This window comes from Amblyomma americanum, chromosome 4 (assembly GCF_052857255.1).
Source record: "Amblyomma americanum isolate KBUSLIRL-KWMA chromosome 4, ASM5285725v1, whole genome shotgun sequence".
NCBI lineage: Eukaryota > Metazoa > Arthropoda > Arachnida > Ixodida > Ixodidae > Amblyomma > Amblyomma americanum.
Window position 1 is genome coordinate 84,887,316 of NC_135500.1, and position 20,735 is coordinate 84,908,050.

The 20,735-nt window shown below is 49.0% G+C and overlaps 1 protein-coding gene and 1 long non-coding RNA gene across 2 annotated transcripts; both read left to right on the forward strand.

Annotated features, from left to right (window-relative positions):
- The first annotated feature begins 4,144 nt into the window (after positions 1-4,144).
- LOC144130222 (uncharacterized) lies at positions 4,145-5,076 on the forward strand. Its single transcript, XR_013314014.1, has 3 exons — positions 4,145-4,175; positions 4,258-4,320; positions 4,491-5,076. It is a non-coding gene; the product is annotated as an uncharacterized LOC144130222 (long non-coding RNA).
- A 12,416-nt stretch (positions 5,077-17,492) lies between these two features.
- LOC144129633 (uncharacterized) lies at positions 17,493-20,367 on the forward strand. Its single transcript, XM_077663750.1, has 3 exons — positions 17,493-17,732; positions 17,814-18,017; positions 20,122-20,367. The coding sequence occupies exons 1-3, from the start codon at positions 17,493-17,495 to the stop codon at positions 20,365-20,367; spliced, it is 690 nt and encodes a 229-aa protein (XP_077519876.1).
- The last annotated feature ends 368 nt before the right edge of the window (positions 20,368-20,735 follow it).

Consider the following 20,735-nt stretch of genomic DNA (forward strand, 5'->3'; position numbering starts at 1 on the left):
TCTGAGTTGTATCCATCGCCTAGGTGGAGGCGCTGGAGTTCCGTGGGGAACCCACGGGCAGGGGCATGGTGGACTTCTCCCGAATGGCAGAAGACTTGCGGGCTGCCGACTTGGAGGTCGACGGGCCCGTTTGTGGGGGTGGCATAGCAGCTCTCGCTGCATCTGCCAGGGGCGCGGATGGCTCTGCCTCAACCTCACTTAGTGTGAGCTGGGCAAGTGCCGAAGGCCGCTGTGGTGCGCCGCGCCCACGCACCACACCGGCGAAGTTTGTATGTGCGGTGAAAAAATAAATAAGCTCCGGGTCATTGCGTAGCGCTGTCTTCCCCCGGTCGGGCCAGGCCGGAGGTGCCGTCTACAGGAAGCTGGGCCAAAGTGGTGTGTTGCCTTCGCCGAGGGGCCTTAAAGGCCCAAACGCTCGGCATCGGCTCAACCACCAGGATCCCCTTTTCCTTGGACACGGCGATGCCAAGCGCGGCGAAGCGCGGGTGCTCGGTTCCGTGGTGATGAACGGTTCACCATTATCCCCTTGTGGGGATGTCCCTGCTGATGCTCGGGAAACCGCGGTGTCGCCTCTCACCGACGCCTGCAAGCTGCAGACCCCCCCTGCGGGGCCTTAGTATGTAGGTGAAGGTTTGTCATAAGGAGTCAGGGACTCCGGAACAGGGGGGGCAGGGGGGGGGGCGGTCGCCCCCCCAACATTTATCCAGGGGGGGCGCTGCCCCCCCCTCCTCACTTTCCGACCGCTTACGCTGAAATCGAATTTTCGATAAGTGCTGAAGTTCTAGTGCTTTATAATTTTAAAGAATATTGACATAGTACAGAGATGGCCAACAAACAAACAAATATCATTCAGCACACACAAATGCCAAATTCCCATCATAGGAAACAAATGTAACCTTCCCCCCCCCCCCACGAAAAAAAAACAATATATCCTCGATATATTGAAAATATTAAATATACTAAACTCTCCTTTCCTATCTCACAACGAATCCAAGAAAAAATCTCAACACTAACAATTAACCTCAGCCGATTCACAGGACACACTTGAGGTATGGCACCAAAACACCTAAAGGACGTTTACACCAGGGCGACTGAACACTTCGTTCTGTACTCCAAGTCTGGTACAAACAAACATCACAAGTGCGCAGGAAACTACAAACTATCCAACGCTTCCCTCAGAATCACCAAAGCCTTCAGAATAACACCTAACATAGCCCTCCCAATACTTGCAAACGTACCCACCATTCACAATATTCGAAAGATAAAACGCACTTTTCAACGCCCTTAATAACAACCCTTCCTTTACAAACGACACCCTCACTATCCCCCCTTCAGTCATCACCAAGAAAACGGACCTCCACCTCACCCACCCAACGCAACGCATCAAAATCAACTACTCTTCCGGGCCCCTTACACCATCAGACCTGCATATTTACACCGACGGATCGAAAACAGAGGCATGCTGTGGCCTAGCATATCACGTTCTCACAAAAAAAGAATCGAATCACACAGTATAAACTATTTAAACTTTCTGAATACAGCTCTAACTTTGAGGCCGAGGCTGTGGCCATCATCAAAGCCATTGAATACACAAAAGCCACCACTTCCCAATCAAAACACCATCCTCGCCGACAGCCTCTCAACACTAAAAGGGGCATTTGAAAAGGGGCAATCGTGCCAGGGGCTTCTGAACTCGGGGCTTTTGAAAACGGGGCAAATGCAGCGGGGCATTCGGCGCGGGGCATTTGACACGGGGCTTCTGACATCGGGTGCTTTCGTGCACCACCCGGTGGAAATATCAAGTGCAGAGATACGTTTACAGCCAAGGGCCCCATCAGGCAGACTTATCTTCCTTTAGCTCTGGGCTCCAGGATTCTAGATAATTCGAAAAATAAAATTCATATTCCAAGCAGTTGAGGGTAGCGAAGATGTCTAGGATACATTTATTAAAATTCAAGTATATACAGTGAAAGGGGCCATGTACGTCGAACGGGAGTTGACGTGACGGCATCCGAGTGCGTCAACGTGCATGTTTTCTTCCCCCAGTTACCGCGGCGTCCCTTTGTAATGCCTCCCCCTCTTGAGAGGGGTCCGCGCTGAGCCGCCGCAGGCCGCGGGGTGTATGCACGTACGGTAGCGTTTCACTTAGCCGACGCGACAGCCCGGCGCCCAGCCTGATGGCATAGGTGATTTCCTGCTCTGGGCGCAGGTCGTCGCTTGGCATCCGCGGTACCTGGAAGCGTTGGTGATTGAGGGCTGCTAGGGGACTGCGGAGCTCACTCATTCTGATCTTCAGCTTAACTTGACGCTCCTCGCTCGGCTTCTCTGCGGTCTCTGCGAACCTTTCTTGTGCCTTCATCGGCTGCTTGCTGCTGGCCCGTACACGTACACATACGTCGCACACACACAAGCACACATAGACCCCGGCTGCCCGACAGTCTCGAGGGTTCACTGACACTATAACGAGACGTCGAGCCCGGCAGTGTGCTTCTTGGACGGGGATTGAAGTGACACACACACATGCACGCACAAATGCACGCATGTGCCATTCACTCAGAGCATAGGCGGTGTTGTCCACACTATGCATGCACCACTGGTGGTTCATGCTCACCCCCTCCTCCTCTTCCACTGGAACAATGAAGGGCCAGGGTATAAAAACTGATGCCCAGAGGTAGGGATCACACCGAGTGTAAGACGACGCTTCAGCATCATTTTTGCATGCGAAATTACTATAGTTCTATCGCCTCAGTGTTTTCCTTTAAAAGTCATCTTTTGGTTTTACTTACCATTTAAAAATGCCGTTCCTTCAACGAGAGCATCGGTGAAACAACCAGGAACTCCCGCCACACACCAAGTTACCCATCATCCCACAAAGAATCTTAAGGCAAGTACCCAACTTCTTGAACCGTTGAACTGAACTTTCAGCATGTTTGCCACCGCCACCGCTACCACGAGCCATCATTGCGCATGCCAGATAGTTCTGACGCGGCAGGTGCCGGCCTGTCAGAGCAATCTGCACATACGAATTAGCGGAGCGCGCTACGCGGAAACTGGTAGCGATCGCGGTGTACGCTTTGCTAAAGGTATGCTAATAACAGAATACAGTGACGCAAAATCTGAATGCGGCCGCATTTCGTCCAGAAAGCGCCACTCTAACTGCAGCTTTTCGCGATGCAACGCTAATTTTCTCGCGATCATTTTCTCTCAATTTAAGAGCCATGATGTTGAGAACCCCGCAATAACCGTGGCATTCTATTTTGTTGTCTTCAAGAAAATCTTGTGTACTTCGACGCTCTCATTGCAGTTGTATTAAAGTAAAACGCCAGTTGGAAACGGTGTTGAGTCACTAGAGATTTATCATACCGGGGACGTGTACCGGTTTCACATACGCGTGTTCCGCGCGCGCAGTGGTCCTGCCCGGTCGCGCTTGGCACTGTGCATACGCAGCTCACGTACGTGAAACCTGTATACGTCTCCGCTAGTACGTCTCCTGTATGCTAAATCTCTCTACTATCATCGTGGCATGTGGAAAAGGCAGTGTTTCCGATCAAAACGCTTTTGTTTTGTAGGTCAGTCCACCTGTAACAGCCGCTGGCAGGATTTTTGCATATATGCGGCGCAGGTACTCATACCTAAATAAGGACAGATGATTACGCAGCACTATACAGCAGCAAGTTACTGCTATACGGTGTAATATTTTGCCCTGCGAGCCAAATTTTCACTTCTGTTGTCATCCAATGCAGTCTGTCGCTGTTTCGTATTCAAACACTGTAAATTGCCATCGTAAATGCATATGCAGCAGTTGCTTATTTAAAGCTTATGCCGTAAATAAGAACCTTCAAGTGTAACGCATTTCGTTCGCGTATTTCATTGGCACCAGCGAGCCAAGTTGACTCATACCTCTTTGCACACGCATTAGGCGAGCGACGGCCTGCCAAGAGAATAGATGACTTTTCCTCTAAATTATTGTTAGAACAATCTGCTCTCATGATTTACATATATACTGCGACGGGTGATTACTTTCCATGACCGCTCACCTATTTAGTGTATTTTTTTTAATAACTGCAGATTTACAATGCCGTTGCCTCGGAAGATGCCGGGGTCTCAAAAGAAGATCGACAACTTCTTCGTGCCGGCACAGATGCGTTTATGCCTTGGAATTGAGGGTTCACAAGGTATATTGCGCCACATTTTTGTCGCCATTTTGTTTATTGATATGTTTCTAATGCCCCTTTGTATTTGTCTTCGGGCTGGCAGCGGGAAACGATTCTCACGAAAGTCAGCCAGCTGACCGTGCGATAGGAGCAACAAGTATTAACGGTACGTCTTTGCAATATTTTGTTTATACCATGCTCTTCATGAGCAGTTCATGAACATTTAGCGCTTGATGCATTTTTTTAACTTCTCTTACTATTTCTTTGAAGGGATAATAAAAATAAAAGATACATACAGTGGTCGGCTAAGAATTCCTTTTATCTCACTTATTGCAGAGAACCCAGCAGAGGTTGTACTAGATGGAGAGCCCTCCTTCACAACAGACTTGGACCGGACTACATCGAATTCCGGCGCCTGCGCTCCGGTGGAAACCGCAAGACGCGACGACTCGCCCCAGGATGTCCCATCACTGCCTCCCAAGGGCTACAAATTTCCAAGCAACCAAACCGGAAGGTCCTGTAAATATGCATGGTTCCAGAAATTCACATGGTTGTCGTACGACTATGAGCGCGACGTCGTCTTTTGCACTGTGTGCCTCATAGCCTTCAAAGAAAGAGGAGGAAACGTTGCAGGAGTGGAACCATGTTTTATTCGCGCTGGTTTCAATAACTGGAAAAAGGCTATCGAAAAGTTTCAGTGCCACGAGAAGAGCCAATTTCACTGCGTCTCCGCAAGTCGCCAACTGTCGAGAGAAAAAGGAATGCACGTAGTGCAGCTATTATCTCAACACAGCAGCAGACAGCAAGAGGAAGCCAGGCAGGCACTGCGCGCTATAGTAAGCTCAGTCCGCTACTTATGCCGCACAGGCCAAGCTTTGCAAGGGCAAACAAAGGATGACGGAAACCTTCTTGATCTGCTAGATGAACGATCGCAAGACGTGCCTGCTTTGAAGAGATGGATGGAGCAGCGAGATAGATGGCTGAGCAGCGACATACAGAACGAGATCATAGAAATTATGGCTCACAGCGTTCAGCGGGGCATCATAAGAGACGTCAGATGTATTCCCTTCTATGGGATAATCGCTGACGGCACTACCGATGTAACAGGGAATGAGCAATTCACATTTTGTGTGCGGTGGGTAGATGGGATTGCACTGGAAGTTCGTGAGGAATTTCTTGGCATGTACAATGCACCAGACAGTAGAGCTGAGACCTTGTATAGAGCCGTGAAGGACATGATTTTGCGTTTAGGTCTGGACTTCCATAACCTAAGGGGGAACTGTTTTGATGGGGCCGCGAATATGGCAGGCAGATTTACCGGCGTGCAGAAAAGCATCACGGACTCTGAACCGCGGTCAATATTTGTACACTGCAGTAACCACTGTCTAGACTTGGCACTCCAGGAGGTCGCAAGGAACTGCGAGGTTGTCGGCGATGCTCTGAACATTGTAAAGGATGTTTCCCATGCAATACTCGAATCTAAAAACAAGGAAGACTGTTTATTCGAACGTTGTCCTTCCTCCGGGTAATGATGCCAATGAGCAGGATTGTTCCAGGCCGAACATTTTGCTACCATTGTGTCCAACGAGGTGGACAGTAAGAGTGAAATCAATGGAAAGGTTTATCGAGAACTATGAAAGGGTGCAGGCGACATTGCAGGAACTGGTACAAGTTCAAAGCTCTCTCATTGGCACCAGCAAGACAGCACTGAAAGGATATGAGAAAGTATTGGGGAAGTTCGAAACTTTATTGGGCATTAACCTTTCTATAGCCCTATTTGGCCCATGCGAGGAGCTAGCAAGGATGCTTCAACGCCCAGTTTATCGCGCTGCAGGAGAAAAAGAGGCAGCAGAGTCTTTGTGACAGCTTGTACAGGCTACGGTCTGACGCTTCATTTGGCGTCCTATGGCAGCGGACGCACTCAAGAGCAACACAGTTAGGGCTAAAGGAGCCTCGAGTGCCCCGAGTCTCGCAGCCGCCGAGAAGGATTCAATTCACAGACAAGCCTCAGGAGCCTGCAGCGCTTGACTGCAAGTCATTACATAGAAAAGAGTTTTTTGCCGTTATCGATCGGATTACCAGCGAGATCCGAAGGCGATTCGAACAGCCTGGCATGGAGCAGCTGATTAGTCTGGAGCGCATTCTGACTGACGCTGCTGGAGGTCGAAACTTCGCGGCACATGACTTAAATGAGCTTTTAGGAGCACACGCTGCAGATTTTGACACCAGTAGACTTTCAGCGCAACTCGTGCTTCTCCCAACGCTCCTGCGTGACCAGGGCCCGGCCGCAAGCGAACGCATTTTGCAAATTCTGCAGGGGAAGTCTGCAGACATGCGTGAAATGATGGATCAAGTTGTACGGTACCCGCAACTCGTGTTCTCTGTACCTGCGTCAGCTGCTTCAGGAGAGTGCTCTTTCAGTGCCCTGAGGCGAGTAAAAACATTTTTGCGCAATCGAATGACGCAGAGGAGGCTGACGCACGTTCTCCTGCTGCACGTGCACAAGAGGAGAGCTGCGGACCTGCAACTGGATGTCATTATGAAAGAGTTCGTGTCCAGAACGGCAGAACGAACAGCAACTTTTGGCCTCCTTTGATATCCTCTCCTGCCCGACACCCCTTGTCATACCAGACACGAAGCTCATCAATGCGTGGGAATATTCTTGTACTTAGTGCCTAAGCTTTACCTTACTGTGGGAGCGAATGCAGAAACAAATAAAAGACTTTTTTCAGCTTTCGCACCCGTTCGTTTTTCGTTTCGAACGCGTCATTTGCTTAGTCTGCGCATGGTTTGGGAACTTCAGAAATTTCAAACCATTTTTAAAGTGCATGATAATGCAGAATAAGCAAGAATGCAAATATCTAAAATTTAATACTGTTGAAATTACTCATTAAATTAATAATATTAATTAATGATAATATTAACATTATCATTAATGAAATGTAACATAAATAAATAACAATAGAATATTATAATTATAAAATATTGACACAAAAATAAATACATAAGTAAATACGACATAGAAACACGACCAGGCTTGCCCCCCCCACTCCCAAAAAAGTTCCGGAGTCCCTGTAAGGAGTACTAGTAGTTGATACGAACCACTTCGTTTTGTAGTTTAACAAGAACCAATAATTAACATTAGCCATATAATACGACTATTTTCTGAAAGCCTGGCCACGATGGCGGTTTTTTAATGAACCCCATGTGGTCGAAAATTCTGCAGCCCTTTACTACGGCATCACGGCATCACTACGGCAGCCGCTTTGGAACGTTAAACTCCATAAACCAAGCCTATTTTATGAAGAACATGTAGGTTACGAAAATTACACTAGTTGTAACCCTCATAACCTTCACCCCAGTAGGGAGTATGCATCATGTGCGTGCAATGGTAGCCATTTAAGGTGAGCAGAACCGAGTGTCTGCTCCTTCAATAATGTGTGTGTGTAGCTCTGTTCAGGGCTGTTCCCTCTTGGTAGAGGTGGCCTTCTGTGCTGCTCCAGTTTTCCACGGACTGGGTTCTCAAGGCAAGGTGCTTGGCCAGGGCGCCCCAACAGCCACACCTGACGTTGCTTGTGCACACCGGCTGAGGCCGCGCGCTCTGCACCACACCAAACTAGCTTTAATCACAGCGGTCACTGAGCTGCTCACATATGTTGTACAGCACACAAGCAGCACGGATGAGATATATGACATTGTGGATGTCGCACTCAAGGCCCTTCAGCACCACTCTAAAGCGTGCCTTGACACGTCCAAAAGCATTTTCGACAACACGTCTGGCGCTCGGTAGCCGGACCCGGTAGCCGGTGCGCCCGGACCCAGAGACACCTGGAATCGGTACAGCTTCATCAGGTGCATCTGCAAGGGGAAAGCTTGATCACCAAGGAGAATTGTGTCAACTCCCACATCTTCAGTGAGCTATGTTTCTTGTCGGAACAGCTCACTAGCCACAGTAGCTGGCAGTCGAGACTTCTACAGCAGTGCTGGGTCATTGTTCCTACCAGGGCTCCCATAATTCGTGCATAGGAACCTGTATGTGTGGTCGACGACAGCAAGTAGAGCGACACTGTACCACTCCTTATCATTCTATTATTCAGCAGCTTGCTTTGGGGGTACACCTCGATATGACAGCCATCCACTGCACCGACACCTTGAGAGAAACCACAGACTGCTGTGAATTTACGCATGTCCTCGTGAAGAGGTCAGCTGGTGTTGGGAAATGCACAAATTGTGCTTCCAACTACCACTACCACGCCGCAAAATTCGTGAAATATTAAATTAACGCAGTGACTGTTGTGAATTTACACATATGCTCGTGAAGCTCAGCTGGTGTTGGGAAATGCACAAATCGTGCTCCCAACTACTCCACTACCACGCCGCAAAATTCGTGAAATATTAACGCAGTGACTGCTGTGAATTTACACATATGCTCGTAAAGCTCAGCTGGTGTTGGGAAATGCACAAATCGTGCTTCCAACTGCTCCACAACCACGCTGCAAAATTCGTGAAATATTAAATTAACTGACGCAGTGCTCACGCCTAACAAGTTGGCCGCATTCCGCTCTTCTGCTGATGTTGCGAGGCGGTACAAGCCGATCGCCACGCGTTTCTCCAGCGGAATCGCTTTCCGCATGTTGGTATTTGGCCGACTCATGCTTCCACAAACAGCCACCATGCACCGGAATGTGCCGCGGTTGATCCGAAAGTTTTCTCAAGAGTCCGCTGTCCGGAAGGTGCGGAAGCGTGGTCTCGTACCGCGAGTCTGGGCGTGGGTACGCCGACAGATTTCGCCCACGGACGGACAGGTGCGCCTCCGCCGCCAACAAAAAGAGCTTCGGCCGCCCCCGGTGTCACTTCCTCGTCTCTTCAAGCGTGACAATTTCAGCGCTCAGCGCCAGCATCTGTACGCGCAGGCGTTGTAGCGCTGCCTGATGCGCCACGAATGCGGCCCAAAATTGAGCGTCGCCCTCGTTCACGACAGGCCTGCTAAGGGCCAACATAGGCTTGACACACAAGACGTCCGCAGGATCTTCACTACACAAGCGCAGCACTCACTGTGAAAGAAAAGCCACGAAAATAACCAATAGCAGTGAGCAGTGATGCGTCGCAGCGAGCAGTGACGGGGAAAAAAAAACAGAGGCTTAACTTGGTTAAGCCCGGCAGATGCGAAGCATATTAGCGGTTAATCTTGGTTTCTCTTGATTGTTCTCGGTGAAACCTGGTCTCTCTTGGCTGATCTCGGAAACACACACAGAGCCAGTACATCACTGTAAATCAGCCTCCCTTATATACCGTCGCCGTAGCGTCACGTGGTACCACGTGGTCACCCGGCGCGCAACCATCGCAAGATGCGGCTCTGCCTCTCCTCGGTCGTGACGTCCTGGTGTCACGTGGTCGCCCGGCGCGCAACCGTCGCGACGGCGCAAGATGCGGCCTGCCTCTCCTCGGTCGTGACGTCATGGTGTCACGTGGTCGCCCGGCGCACAACCGTCGCGACGGCGCAAGATGCGGCCTGCCTCTCCTCGGTCGTGACGTCATGGTGTCATGTGGTCGCCCGGCGCGCAACCGTCGCGACGGCGCAAGATGCGGCCTGCCTCTCCTCGGTCGTGACGTCATGGTGTCACGTGGTATAGCTCAAGGTCGAAGCCGGCGTGTAACCGTCGCGAGCGCCGAAGTGAAACGCTGATAATATGCTTCGCATAAAAGAGGCTGAAGTAGGCAAAGTAGAACGCGCAGTCGGCTACGAAGTCGACTGTGATCATTATTTAGAACTTGTTTTTAGATTTCGGCTAACGGCAGCCACAAGCAAAAGAAAAGCACAAGAAACAACGTTTTTCCTCTTCTGTGTTCTTTTCAACGTAGCCCTGTTTAATAATACGCCTCAGTGGGCGACGTTTAAACTTCAATGAGGCGAGTATCACATGATCTGTTTCGTCGCACTAACTGAGATGGCTAAACTGCGTGTAAGCGCAGCGAACTGCGGTTAACTCCAACCGCGGTTAACCGCCTTAACTGCAGTGAAGCTTAACCACGGTTAAGGCTGCCCGTGTAAAGAGGGTATAAGGTGCACAGGAACAGACGGTGTCGGGATTGGTCTACACACAAAAGTTAGAGACGCGTTGCTTTGCTTGGCTATTATCGCAGAACAAACATGCGATCGCGCAAGTGGTGGCAAAAGTTAGAAGTCAGTTGAATAACTTTGCGCGACTCCATAGTTTTACAGCGAAACACCACGCGTACAGCACCAAAACATATTTATACGAATATATGCGAATATACTATTAAAGCGCTGTGCGCACTGCAGTCACATTATTCTGGCCAATGTGAACGAAATCGAACATATCTAGGGGGTAATCAACTCTTGTCATTACAGGAATGGTTTGTCAGGGCTTGCTAGATTGTTCTTTATACTAACGTTCGAGAATTCGTCTAGCAAAACAGTTTGGAGAATATTTTACCAGTATAGGCTTATTGAAGCAATGAGGCCCTAAAAGCTAGCAACAAGTAAACGGGGTTTCAACGCAGCTTTTATCGCAGGAAACGGCTAAAAGCCGTCAGCTCGGCGGGTTGGTGGCGGCCTTCGAAACAGCGCTCGTGTTGTCATGTTTGTTCCGTCCTCGTGTTGTTCCTATGATACGTTTTTTTATTACTCCGTTGTTTTCATCTCGCGTTTCTTGATCCTCTTTACTGCCCTGTCCTCGGGCTTCGGCGCCGCCGCGGCGTCTGCTCGCCGCGCCCGCACCTGACCCTAGGCTACGCTTATTTGTTCTCAGACCTAAATGGGGACCTCTGTGGGGTTCCGGGAAAAACATCCCCCTCCTTCCCTCCAGCTCTGTCTCTGTCTTGGCCGGTCAATGCTCGTCTGCGCGTTTACCGGTAGCGCGAGAAATCCAAATACACAACAGTGGTGCTACTTGAGCACAACAGATGCAAATTCGCTTGTCGTATATCCCGTGCCCAATGCAAACACTAAACTCATCGGAGACTCGTTTACCTGGAACGCCTCCTATATTGCCAAATGAAATAAAACCGTCATCCGCTCTCTATTCTTTAGCAAAGGGCGCTTTTTGGAGCGCAAGACGCGTGCATCTAACGACAGAGAAAAGGCAAAAAAAGGGGGGGGGCTTCTTTTCTTGTGCAGGGTGGTGGTGAAGGAAACTTTATTGGACACAGGGGAGTTCAGGATGCGCAGGTCCTTGGGCACCCGCACGGCCCCACTGGACTCAAACGCTCATGCCCCAGAGGCTCATGACGCTGGCAACCCGGCCTGTGGCGATGGCTTGCTTGACCGGGTACTGGGAGCCCGCGCACCCACGCACCGGCCGAAGCCGCGATAAATAATAATAATAATTGGTTTTAGGGGAAAGGAAATGGCACAGTATCTGTCTCATACATCGTTGGACACCTGAACCGCGCCGTAAGGAGAGGGATAAGGGAGGGAGTGAAAGAAGAAAGGAAGAAGAGGTGCCGTAGTGGAGGGCTCCGGAATAATTTCGACCACCTGGGGATCTTTAACGTGCACTGACATCGCACAGCACACGGGCGCCTTAGCGTTTTTCCGCCATAAAAACGCAGCCGCCGCGGTCGGGTTCGAACCCGGGTACTCCGGATCAGTAGTCGAGCGCCCTAACCACTGAGCCGCCGCGGCGGGGCAAACCTCTTGATAATATGAAAGTACCGCCAACCACAGAACTTTGCCGCCGCCGCGCGACCTCCTCGCCCCTTGCGACGCTCGCCAGCGCCATCTCTCGCTCACAGCCAGCAAGCCGTGGGTCACGTGAGGCGAGCTCGCGCTGTGATTGGCACGTTTTTTGTGGGGCAGGGCTCCATCGCCGCCGCTCGACAGAAACGTAGAGCAGGGCCCAGCGGCACAGGCCGCCCGATTTCGGGGAAAAACCGGTCCAAATTCATCCCCCTCCATCGGCTCCAGCGGCGACGGAGGAAGCGAAAAACCGGCTGTGAGAATGGGGCCCAAGGCGGCCAGGATTTCACTGGGGGCAAGTTTGAGATCTTTTTGAAGGCCAGAGCAGCAGTAGAACGGTTCCTCCAGGACCCCGTTGTTGAAGTGAAAGGTACGGCCGTCCCGTTTGAGTACCGCGAAACGCGAGCCAAGCTCAACTTTTCGTCTGGTGAGCGCGCGCACCGCTTTAGTTCTTTGAGAGTTCTCAGCACGCCGGCAATGGTCTGTATGCTGTTCTTCTCTTGCAGATCATGTCACAGTCTACTATGTGGACTTTGGTAACACTGACAGCGTGGACCTCAACAGTATCAGTCTTTGGTTACTCGTCGGAGCACCATAATGTGGAGCTGGTGACCACTCTTCAGCCATATGGCAAGATTTTAAGCGTCACCAGAGAGTCTGTGCCCGGTTACCCGACGGTCACCACGGGGATCCGGCGCATAAAGATGCAAATGAAGACCGCGGTGCCGAATTTACTTGACGTCACAGACACCACGGTGCAGCTCAAATACGAGGGCGTGTTCCGCGTTTGCCGCCGCAGTGGTGCTCAAGGGCACGTGGGGCGAACTGTGAGACCGCACAATGCAGCCGCTGCGGCGCCTGCCGGCATGAAGTATGCGAGGCCCCATGCCCCAAGTGCTGCCTGGGCCATGGCATTAAGGAATGTAAAAAGCGCACGTTCGAAATCTGTAATGGGAGGAGCCGAGAAAGAACCCCAGCAACCTGCAGCAAACTGGGAGCAGCCCACGCCGGTGCAACCGTTGAGGGGCAAAGCGCAAGCGCAGCCCACGGAAACCAAAGAAAACAAAGAGTGCTGCAACCAGCTCTTCCAAATCTTCGGACAGCGTTCCGCTAACTAAGCGCGCTTTCCTGAGGAGCCCGATCCCGAGCGAAAGCAGCTCCGAAAGCGACAACGACGTCCAAGAACCACGTGACCCCTGCCCGTACTGCAATAATCAAACATGCGACTGCGAATTGGTATCGGACAACTCGTACGAGTCCACGGAGCAGACGCCCCCCTCCTCTCCCGCGGCAGAAGATACCGAATCACAAGCATGAAGTGGCAGTGCGCCCCCCACTTCCTCCTCAGCCGCATCCTGGCTCTTTCGCTGATAATAGCTACGCTGAATGTCAGAGGCTTTACGAGAGCTGCTAAACAGGCTGAAGTCATTCAAACGGCGCGCAACAAGCGCATCGACATCCTGGCGCTGCAAGAAACTCATCCACAGAATGGATCAAATCTAAAACTTCGACCGCAGATTTCACACCAAATCATACTGGAGCTTCGGAAGGAAGGGCTCGGGGGGAGCCGCTTTGCTTTTTCTGCGCGACACCGGTCCTGCGGTTCTGCGCCACAACCGCAATACTGCAGGCCGCGCCATCGCGGTCGATTTGAACAACGGCACCATGCCGCTATGGACAACAAGCATTCTTTGAAAGTTTAGAACAAATGGTTGGTCCCACTCGGGTCATTCTCTTGGGGGACTTCAGCTGTGCATTGTACGCCGAGGACCGCCGCTGACTTCGGGGCACACCGCTTCGCCTCGGACGCGACTTTGGGGAGCTCGGGTGCTGGGGGCCCTCGTAGATGAGCTAGGAGTAATTGATTGTTGGCGCACTTTACAACCTGGGCGCGCGGGCATGACCTGGACGGGTCGGGGACTCGAGAGTAGACTCGATCGCGTTTATATGTCAGGGGCGCTCGGGGATGACCTTCAATCCATGTGGGTTTTCCCCACGGCGCTGAGTGACCACAGGCTTGTGGTGACGAGGCTCTGCGCGGCTGACTTGGCTCCCCGTGCGAAGGGCTGCTGGCGACTCAACTCGCGCATCCTCGAAGATGAGCGCGTCGTGCAAAATGTGCTCGGCGCCCTTAGACGGCACCTTTCTCCCGATATGACCGGGAGCGCGTGGGACCAAATGAAGGGCGAGGTGAAAGCAGTTTTCCAGGACCGGCGAGTGCGACTGGCACGCGAGGCACGGGTGGAAATCCGCGTCGTGTCGGATGCCATAATCGTGCTATCCAGCCCACTATCATAAAAGCCAAGCATTGCTGCAACGCTGGTGGCTCTACGGAAGGAACTACACCAGCTGCTTAATAGACGGTAGGATCGACTGCGCACAACCGCACGCGCTGAACGTTGGGAGTGTGAAACCTGGTGTTCCAGGCACCTGCTGCGTTGCCGTCTCATCACCAAAAGCGACACCTTGACACTAGTGCAGGACCCCACTTCCGGAGCACACCGGAAATGTACACCGTTTCATCCATAGCGACTAACGCTACTGAAGCTAGCTATTCCTGCAGGCTAAGTAAGCGTCCGGAAAGTAGATTGGGGCACAAAGACAGCAAACACAGACATATTTTGTTCTTCGAGGAGTAAGGATGACATGTGGCAGTACGACACGTGACCAGTAGGGCTAAAAAATCCAACCGCGCCTAAAAGGTGGCCGGTAGGGCTAAAAGATCCATCCACGCCTAAAAGGTAGTTCATACTCCTGAAAATTATAGCCAGAGGGCCTGAACACTGAATGTCTCACAGTTTTCATTTCACAGCAATTTCAAGTGCTAGCACTTCGTTTTGTAAAAGCCTTTGTTTTCGTCCAAAAACTGGCCAAGACATTGAGAAGAATGAATGACAAGTGGCAGAGTAATATAGTTTTTCAGGCACACTACTTCTGCAGCCTCCCCAGCATTGCTTGCTGCATAGGAAATGGAGTATACAATAAGAAAAGGCAGTGCCAGTCTGTAGCAGTGGCTCAGCCAAAGTAGCCATTTTGCCATTAGAAGATATTTGGGCTACAACAGGGTGCTCATAGTGACAGGCAATATTAAGAAATGATTGTGCGACTAGGTTGCCACAAGAGTCATCTCCTAAGTTATCTGCTCATGGAATGTCCTGCATACCAAAAACGGCCACATGAAATTTTTATAGCAATCGCATGCACGTCGAGTGATTGATGCTTTTATCTTCAAGATGACTGAGAGCTGCATATATATCCGTGAACAAAACAATAAAAGGAACAAAAAATTTAGAAGGCTAATGAAGGTGACTAAAATTCTCTAAAAGAGATGGGAACAAGCCATGCTTATAATTTCCCTTTTTTGTATTCATGTACCCACCCTGCAAAAATCCCTTGTGGGATTGCAGTATTCAGATAGATAACTATTAAAAAATATGGTTAAAGCATTCAACAACCTCAGTAAATTAATTCAGGGAACAAAAACGCGTGTGCATGGGAAGAGCTTTTTTGGAAGATGCCAACAGGAGGAATGTAGCTATGTTTACCACTGCAGACACTTCAGCAGAACAATGGTGACTCATCCACTGAGGAATGCTGTAGAACATTGCTCTAGATGTCAGTGGGAAGTGTGTTCAATTCGGTTCACTCTTATTTAATTACTTATGGTGCTTTCAGCATTTTCAAAGCAAATCTTCATTTTCTTTGGGTGTGCATTTAGTGAAAAAGCCACCTTTTTGCACATATGGAACTATTAGCGTTATTGGTAGAAGGAAAAATTATTCTACACAACCGGTTATTTCAGCTGTCTGTTTGGTTCGGTTAACATTAAACACGTTAAAAGGGTCCTGCTAATTTTACATAGATAAATTTTCATTTCCCTTCAAGTTCGAATCATTGAGAGTTGACTATACTGGCTTTTAGGATAATTTAATAATTTATAATGAGAATTTTACACTTATTGCAAAAGCAGTGGCATGCATTTTGGCAAATTTCTTGCAGCAAAAAACTTACATGATTTATTACATAAGCGCAGTACAACTTGTTTACACGAAATTGAACGGTTTATTTGAAACCAGCATGTAAAAATGCATGTTCGCTGAAGATTTCAGAAATGTAAGTTATTAAAAAGGAAACTTTTTTTCCCCCAAGACAAGCTTCCAATCCTCAAGCCTTCAGCTTCAGCAGCATACATTGCAGCGACACAACGCTCCTATTCACAAATTCGTGCAGAACGTTGTTTGTGAGAATGAAATGTTTTGTTTCTCACAAATGTGCGCGTTTGGCCATGCAGAAGAGAAGCCACCAACTTCTCATCAGGTAACTAGTAGTTCGGTGAAGCACGGAAAGCAAAAAATGGCACCTTTTCGTCGTTGCACTTGTAGCTGTAGCGGCAGCTCATCAGACAAGACGAAACCATCGTTAACAGACAGCCCTCGCTTGTTCACAAATACAAACATTCGCACAGCATTCTTCGACACTGTGATAAGCTACCAGAAAAAGAAAATTCCACACTGCAAAACGCGTTTCTATGCAGTGACGCGGCTTCCGCTGCGCCATTCACCTTAATACACTCCTTTATTGGCACCAGCGCTTCTGTAAGGCTACTTTTGGCAGTGTGCGAAGCTTTCCCATAAAGTTGCAGAGCAGTTTCATGACCATTAAGCGGTATTGGAAAACTGCTAGTACACTGTCATAGATGACGGCGAAAAATCGAGCGGCGCTCTCGTTTATACACGTTTGCATGAAAGCATAATGAAAAAAACCATGGCATCTAGTTTTTGCGATTCAGAAGTGCCGGGTAATTAAAATTCACACTTCGTAAATAGTGTACAGCAAGGTCGCACTAAATTGTAGCTTATTTGCTATTTGCCGCATTATTTGTCAAATTATTGCCGACCTCTTCATATGTGACAAGGTTGTCATTTGTCATATATATGGGTGAAATACATACTTGTGTGACACCTTGCAGTGGTTGTCTATTTGGTAACGAAAATAAAGTGATTGCACAGTACCGGAATATAAAAATGTTCCAAGTGCACATACTTAATCAGGCTGCAGTTTGACTTCTCATGGCAGTTTCAACACTGTATGTTTTTTTGCAGTTCAGCTGACAGAATACCTGATAAGATTGAAGCAGCAGTGTGTTGCTGGGAAAGAGGCTGATACCGTTCCACAAATGGAGAACTCTCCCGTTACATCAGCACCATCCCCTTCAGATTTTGAAGAGCTGCAAAGGGGAAACATAGGACAAGCTGCAGTTTTTGCTGGGCAAGTTGCTGATACTGTTCCACAAATGGAGAACTCTCTCGTTACATAAGCATCACCCTCTTCAGATTTTGAAGAGGCGCAAAGGAGAGACATAGGACAAGCTGCAATTTTTGCTGGTCAAGATGCTGACACCGTTCCACACAGGAACTCTCCTGCTGCGCCACTTCGACAGGCTGGCGTCCGAATAAATACCGAGCTGAACCCAACTCCAAACTGTCCCTATGCTGTCCCTAGCTGAACCAAACTTGACGCTGCCTGTTCCCTGTAGTCTTTTAGATGTCCCCAACCATTGTATGTGACTGCGAGGTGCGCTTTGTTCCACGTTTTCTATGCGCGCGAACTTCAGTTGCCGCCAGTGACGATCCATCATGGCGTTACGAGACGTGCTCGTTAGCGATAGTCAGCTGAAGCGTATGTGCAGGTCTCGTCTGCGGTTGCGTCCGTCGGTCGAGACCTGCACATTCAGCTTCAGCGGCTACGATGCCGTGCGCCTTGCAAGCGCTGTGCGGCGCATTAACCTGCTGCGCACAGACTTCTGTGTTGTGTACGTGAGAGGCAACGACATCTTTAGGCCGAACACAAGTCCGCAGGAGATTTGCAACATCAAGGTATGTACTACGTGGTGGTGCAACGCGTCGAACTTCTGCCGATTTCATCAATGAGTTCTGATCTATCATTTCGCATCCTAGGCCTTCGTCCTGCAGCTGCTACGCGACGTGACCTTTGTGGTCCTCGTGGTGAAGGTGCTGCCACGCTGGTTTATTACGGCGGATGCCGAGGTGAGCCGTAGCTGGTTGAACCGCCGTCACCTGCTCAACCGCAAGCTGTCGGCTACGCTTAAGCGGATGCCGTCTGTGTTCATCCTGAACCCGGACGTGAGCACCGACATGCTTGTCTTGTTGTACGCCTTTGGGATGAACAGTGCACAAAAAGGCGAGTAGAATACCAGATGAACATAGAGCTGGCGTGCAACAAAATTTATTCTTAGTACAGGAAATCTTCGTTTGTTCGTGGCGAAACAGAAAACAGAGTTTAGGAAAAGTTTTTTGTAACTGCCGGCCTCTTCTGATAACAGAGAAAGTGAGCATACATTGACATAGTCTTTGCCCCCTGCTGCTGTCATCTCAGCTTCCATATTTTGCTGTATCAGTTGCACTTTATAATTTTTAGAGCAAAACAGTTGAGAATTGAGGCGTGTGCCCACAGGTACTACAACGCAGTCATCCATCATGGGCAGTTTCCACCTTGTTGGCGTACTCTCTCAACTGCTTGCAAGCATACTAACTGCTTCCTGCATGAGAAATGATTGCATGCAGTATACCACATGTTGTGTGCTCACTAATCGAACACTTAGTAACAACTCTACACGACTACCTTCACTATTCAGTTGCACACATCACAAAATTATGAAAAGCACATTATGTATTGTTTAGATTTATTTGCCCTGACGAAATAGACAAAAGGTTTCAGCAGCTATGCATGCAGGTGACATGTGCCGGTTGCCCAACTTATATTCTCATTTGTATTGAAGAAAATGTGCTGGAGCCATCACGTTTTGTGAATGCAGTTTGCTCACAGCTTTAAAAAAATAGGCAGAACACTGATGCTGTAATTTTTTACTTTGACACTCTGCCACACAGTCTCAAGAGGTTGGCCGTTGTTAAGTTTGATTTTTCAGCACCTAAAATACTGGGCAACATACGTGAAACCATATCTGTTAACTGAGTGAGTGTTCAGAGGAGTGCAGGGTCTTGTCTCTCACTCACAGCAAGTAGCACGTTTGATAGAGTAGCTGATGTCATAAAATTCTCAGTAGGCCTGCCAGCAAGGTTAAAACTGCCCATGAAGGATGCATGGCTGCACATTGCAGTAACAGTGGGTGCAGTCGGTTTGCAGATTCATTCTGAAAAACATGAAGGTAAATAGGAGCAGAAAACTATAGAAAATCAGAAGGCTGTACCAAGAGGTGGTGACTGCATCAGTATATGCTCGCTGTCATGATGCAGAGCTCACCTAGCTAAGGGGCACATGCAGGCATTAAAGTATTTATCCGAGCATGTCTTGGTGACCTGCCGTCAATATATGTTCAGACATTTTATCTTCACTTTGTTTTCCTCAACTACCACCTATGGAGGTATTATATTTGAGGTTTGGGGTTACAGATATTTAAGAAAAGATATGAGTACAGGCATTGCGTTTGAAAATGCATTGTCAAGGCTTCAAGAAATGAAAATGGGCATGTGATGCCGGCGACTTCATGGGGAAGGGCATTGCAGTCCACAAATGCTCAGGGGAAAAGATTATGAAAACGTGCGAGCAACAGGCCGAGTTATCTGAAACGGATGCACAGCCTAAGGTGCTTGACTGAGTGAACTGCGAAGAATTTTTTGCACCAAAGGCTGGTAATGCGGCGTCAAAGTAACAGGCTTTCAAGGCTGTCCTTCAGAGATGAAACGCTGATGAAATAAGGGTACGGGGCATGATGCACGAAATGGACGGCATGGCTTTGAATTGATTCGAGCACATTTGTTAGGTGTATCTGAGGTGGGTTCGAGATGGGACTGGCGTACTGAGGTTTTGATCTATATGTGTTTTATATGCCAGAAATTTCACGTGTTCGAGTTAATTCTGTTTTAGGCAAGGGCTCTGTTTTAAGCAAGGGCTATGTTTGTGTGGTCTGCTTTGTTTCTGCCTGTTCAAGCATTGTTTACTTCAAAAATATACCAGAAAGGTAAAATTTTGCTGTAGCTCTTTACTGTTGTGATGTCTTAAATGTTTCCCAGCGTTGGTTGCTCACGCTCACCGAGCCGGTAACAAAATGGCGCCAATGTGCTGCTATGTGATATATTGAAAATGGTCAAGGTTAATTTGGAACCCTCCACTGCAGCAGCCCTCATACATAAAGTCAGTCTTGGACATTAACCCTAGATACCATACCATGTTTGACGTATTGCCTCGATTTGCCCTATTTCTGAACAAATTATATTTTATTTTCAGCATCGCTTCTTGGATGCAAGTAAATTACCAAAGAGGCACCTTTTTGGCGCCGATGGATACCATCTGTCTGGTGAAGGAGTAAAGGAGCTGGCGGAGATCCTCGTCAGGAGTCTGGAAAAGGTGTATGGACCAGGCATCCTTGCTCCTTTCTCAAGGGTGCCAACCAGGCACATCATTAATGCGTGCCATCACTGCGGTACAAAGGGCCATGTGAATGGGGACTGCTACGAGTACTGCAGGCCGTAGGACCTGCACTACTATCTGCAGTGCTCATAGCAGTGGGTACTGTAGTGGCAGTGAGACCTATTTCTGATGTGCTTCTGAGCTACATCTGCTCCTTGGAATCTGCTGACATTATCTGGGGTTTTTTACATGCACTGACACTGCACAGCTTGCAGGCTTTCTTGCATTTAATCTTCAAGACTTGCCACCACTGCGGTTGAAATTAATCTGGAGTTCTCCACTGTTATTTAGTAAGACTTTCTGACGGGCTAGTTCGTACATATTCATTTCTGGAGGCTGTGCGCTAAAAAAGACGTCCACAGGAAAAAGGAGACAAGAAAGAAGCGCCTGTTGCGTCGCTCATAGTCTGTATGAAGCTTTGGGAAATTCAA

What these genes read in the sequence shown, in the direction of transcription:
- LOC144129633 (XM_077663750.1), top strand. Translation starts at nt 17,493, where the DNA reads ATGGCGTTACGAGACGTGCTCGTTAGCGATAGTCAGCTGAAGCGTATG. An exon ending in AGGAGATTTGCAACATCAAG is followed by an intron (nt 17,733 to 17,813) that starts GTATGTACTACG and finishes TTCGCATCCTAG; the next exon opens with GCCTTCGTCCTGCAGCTGCT. An exon ending in ACGTGAGCACCGACATGCTT is followed by an intron (nt 18,018 to 20,121) that starts GTCTTGTTGTAC and finishes TTTTATTTTCAG; the next exon opens with CATCGCTTCTTGGATGCAAG.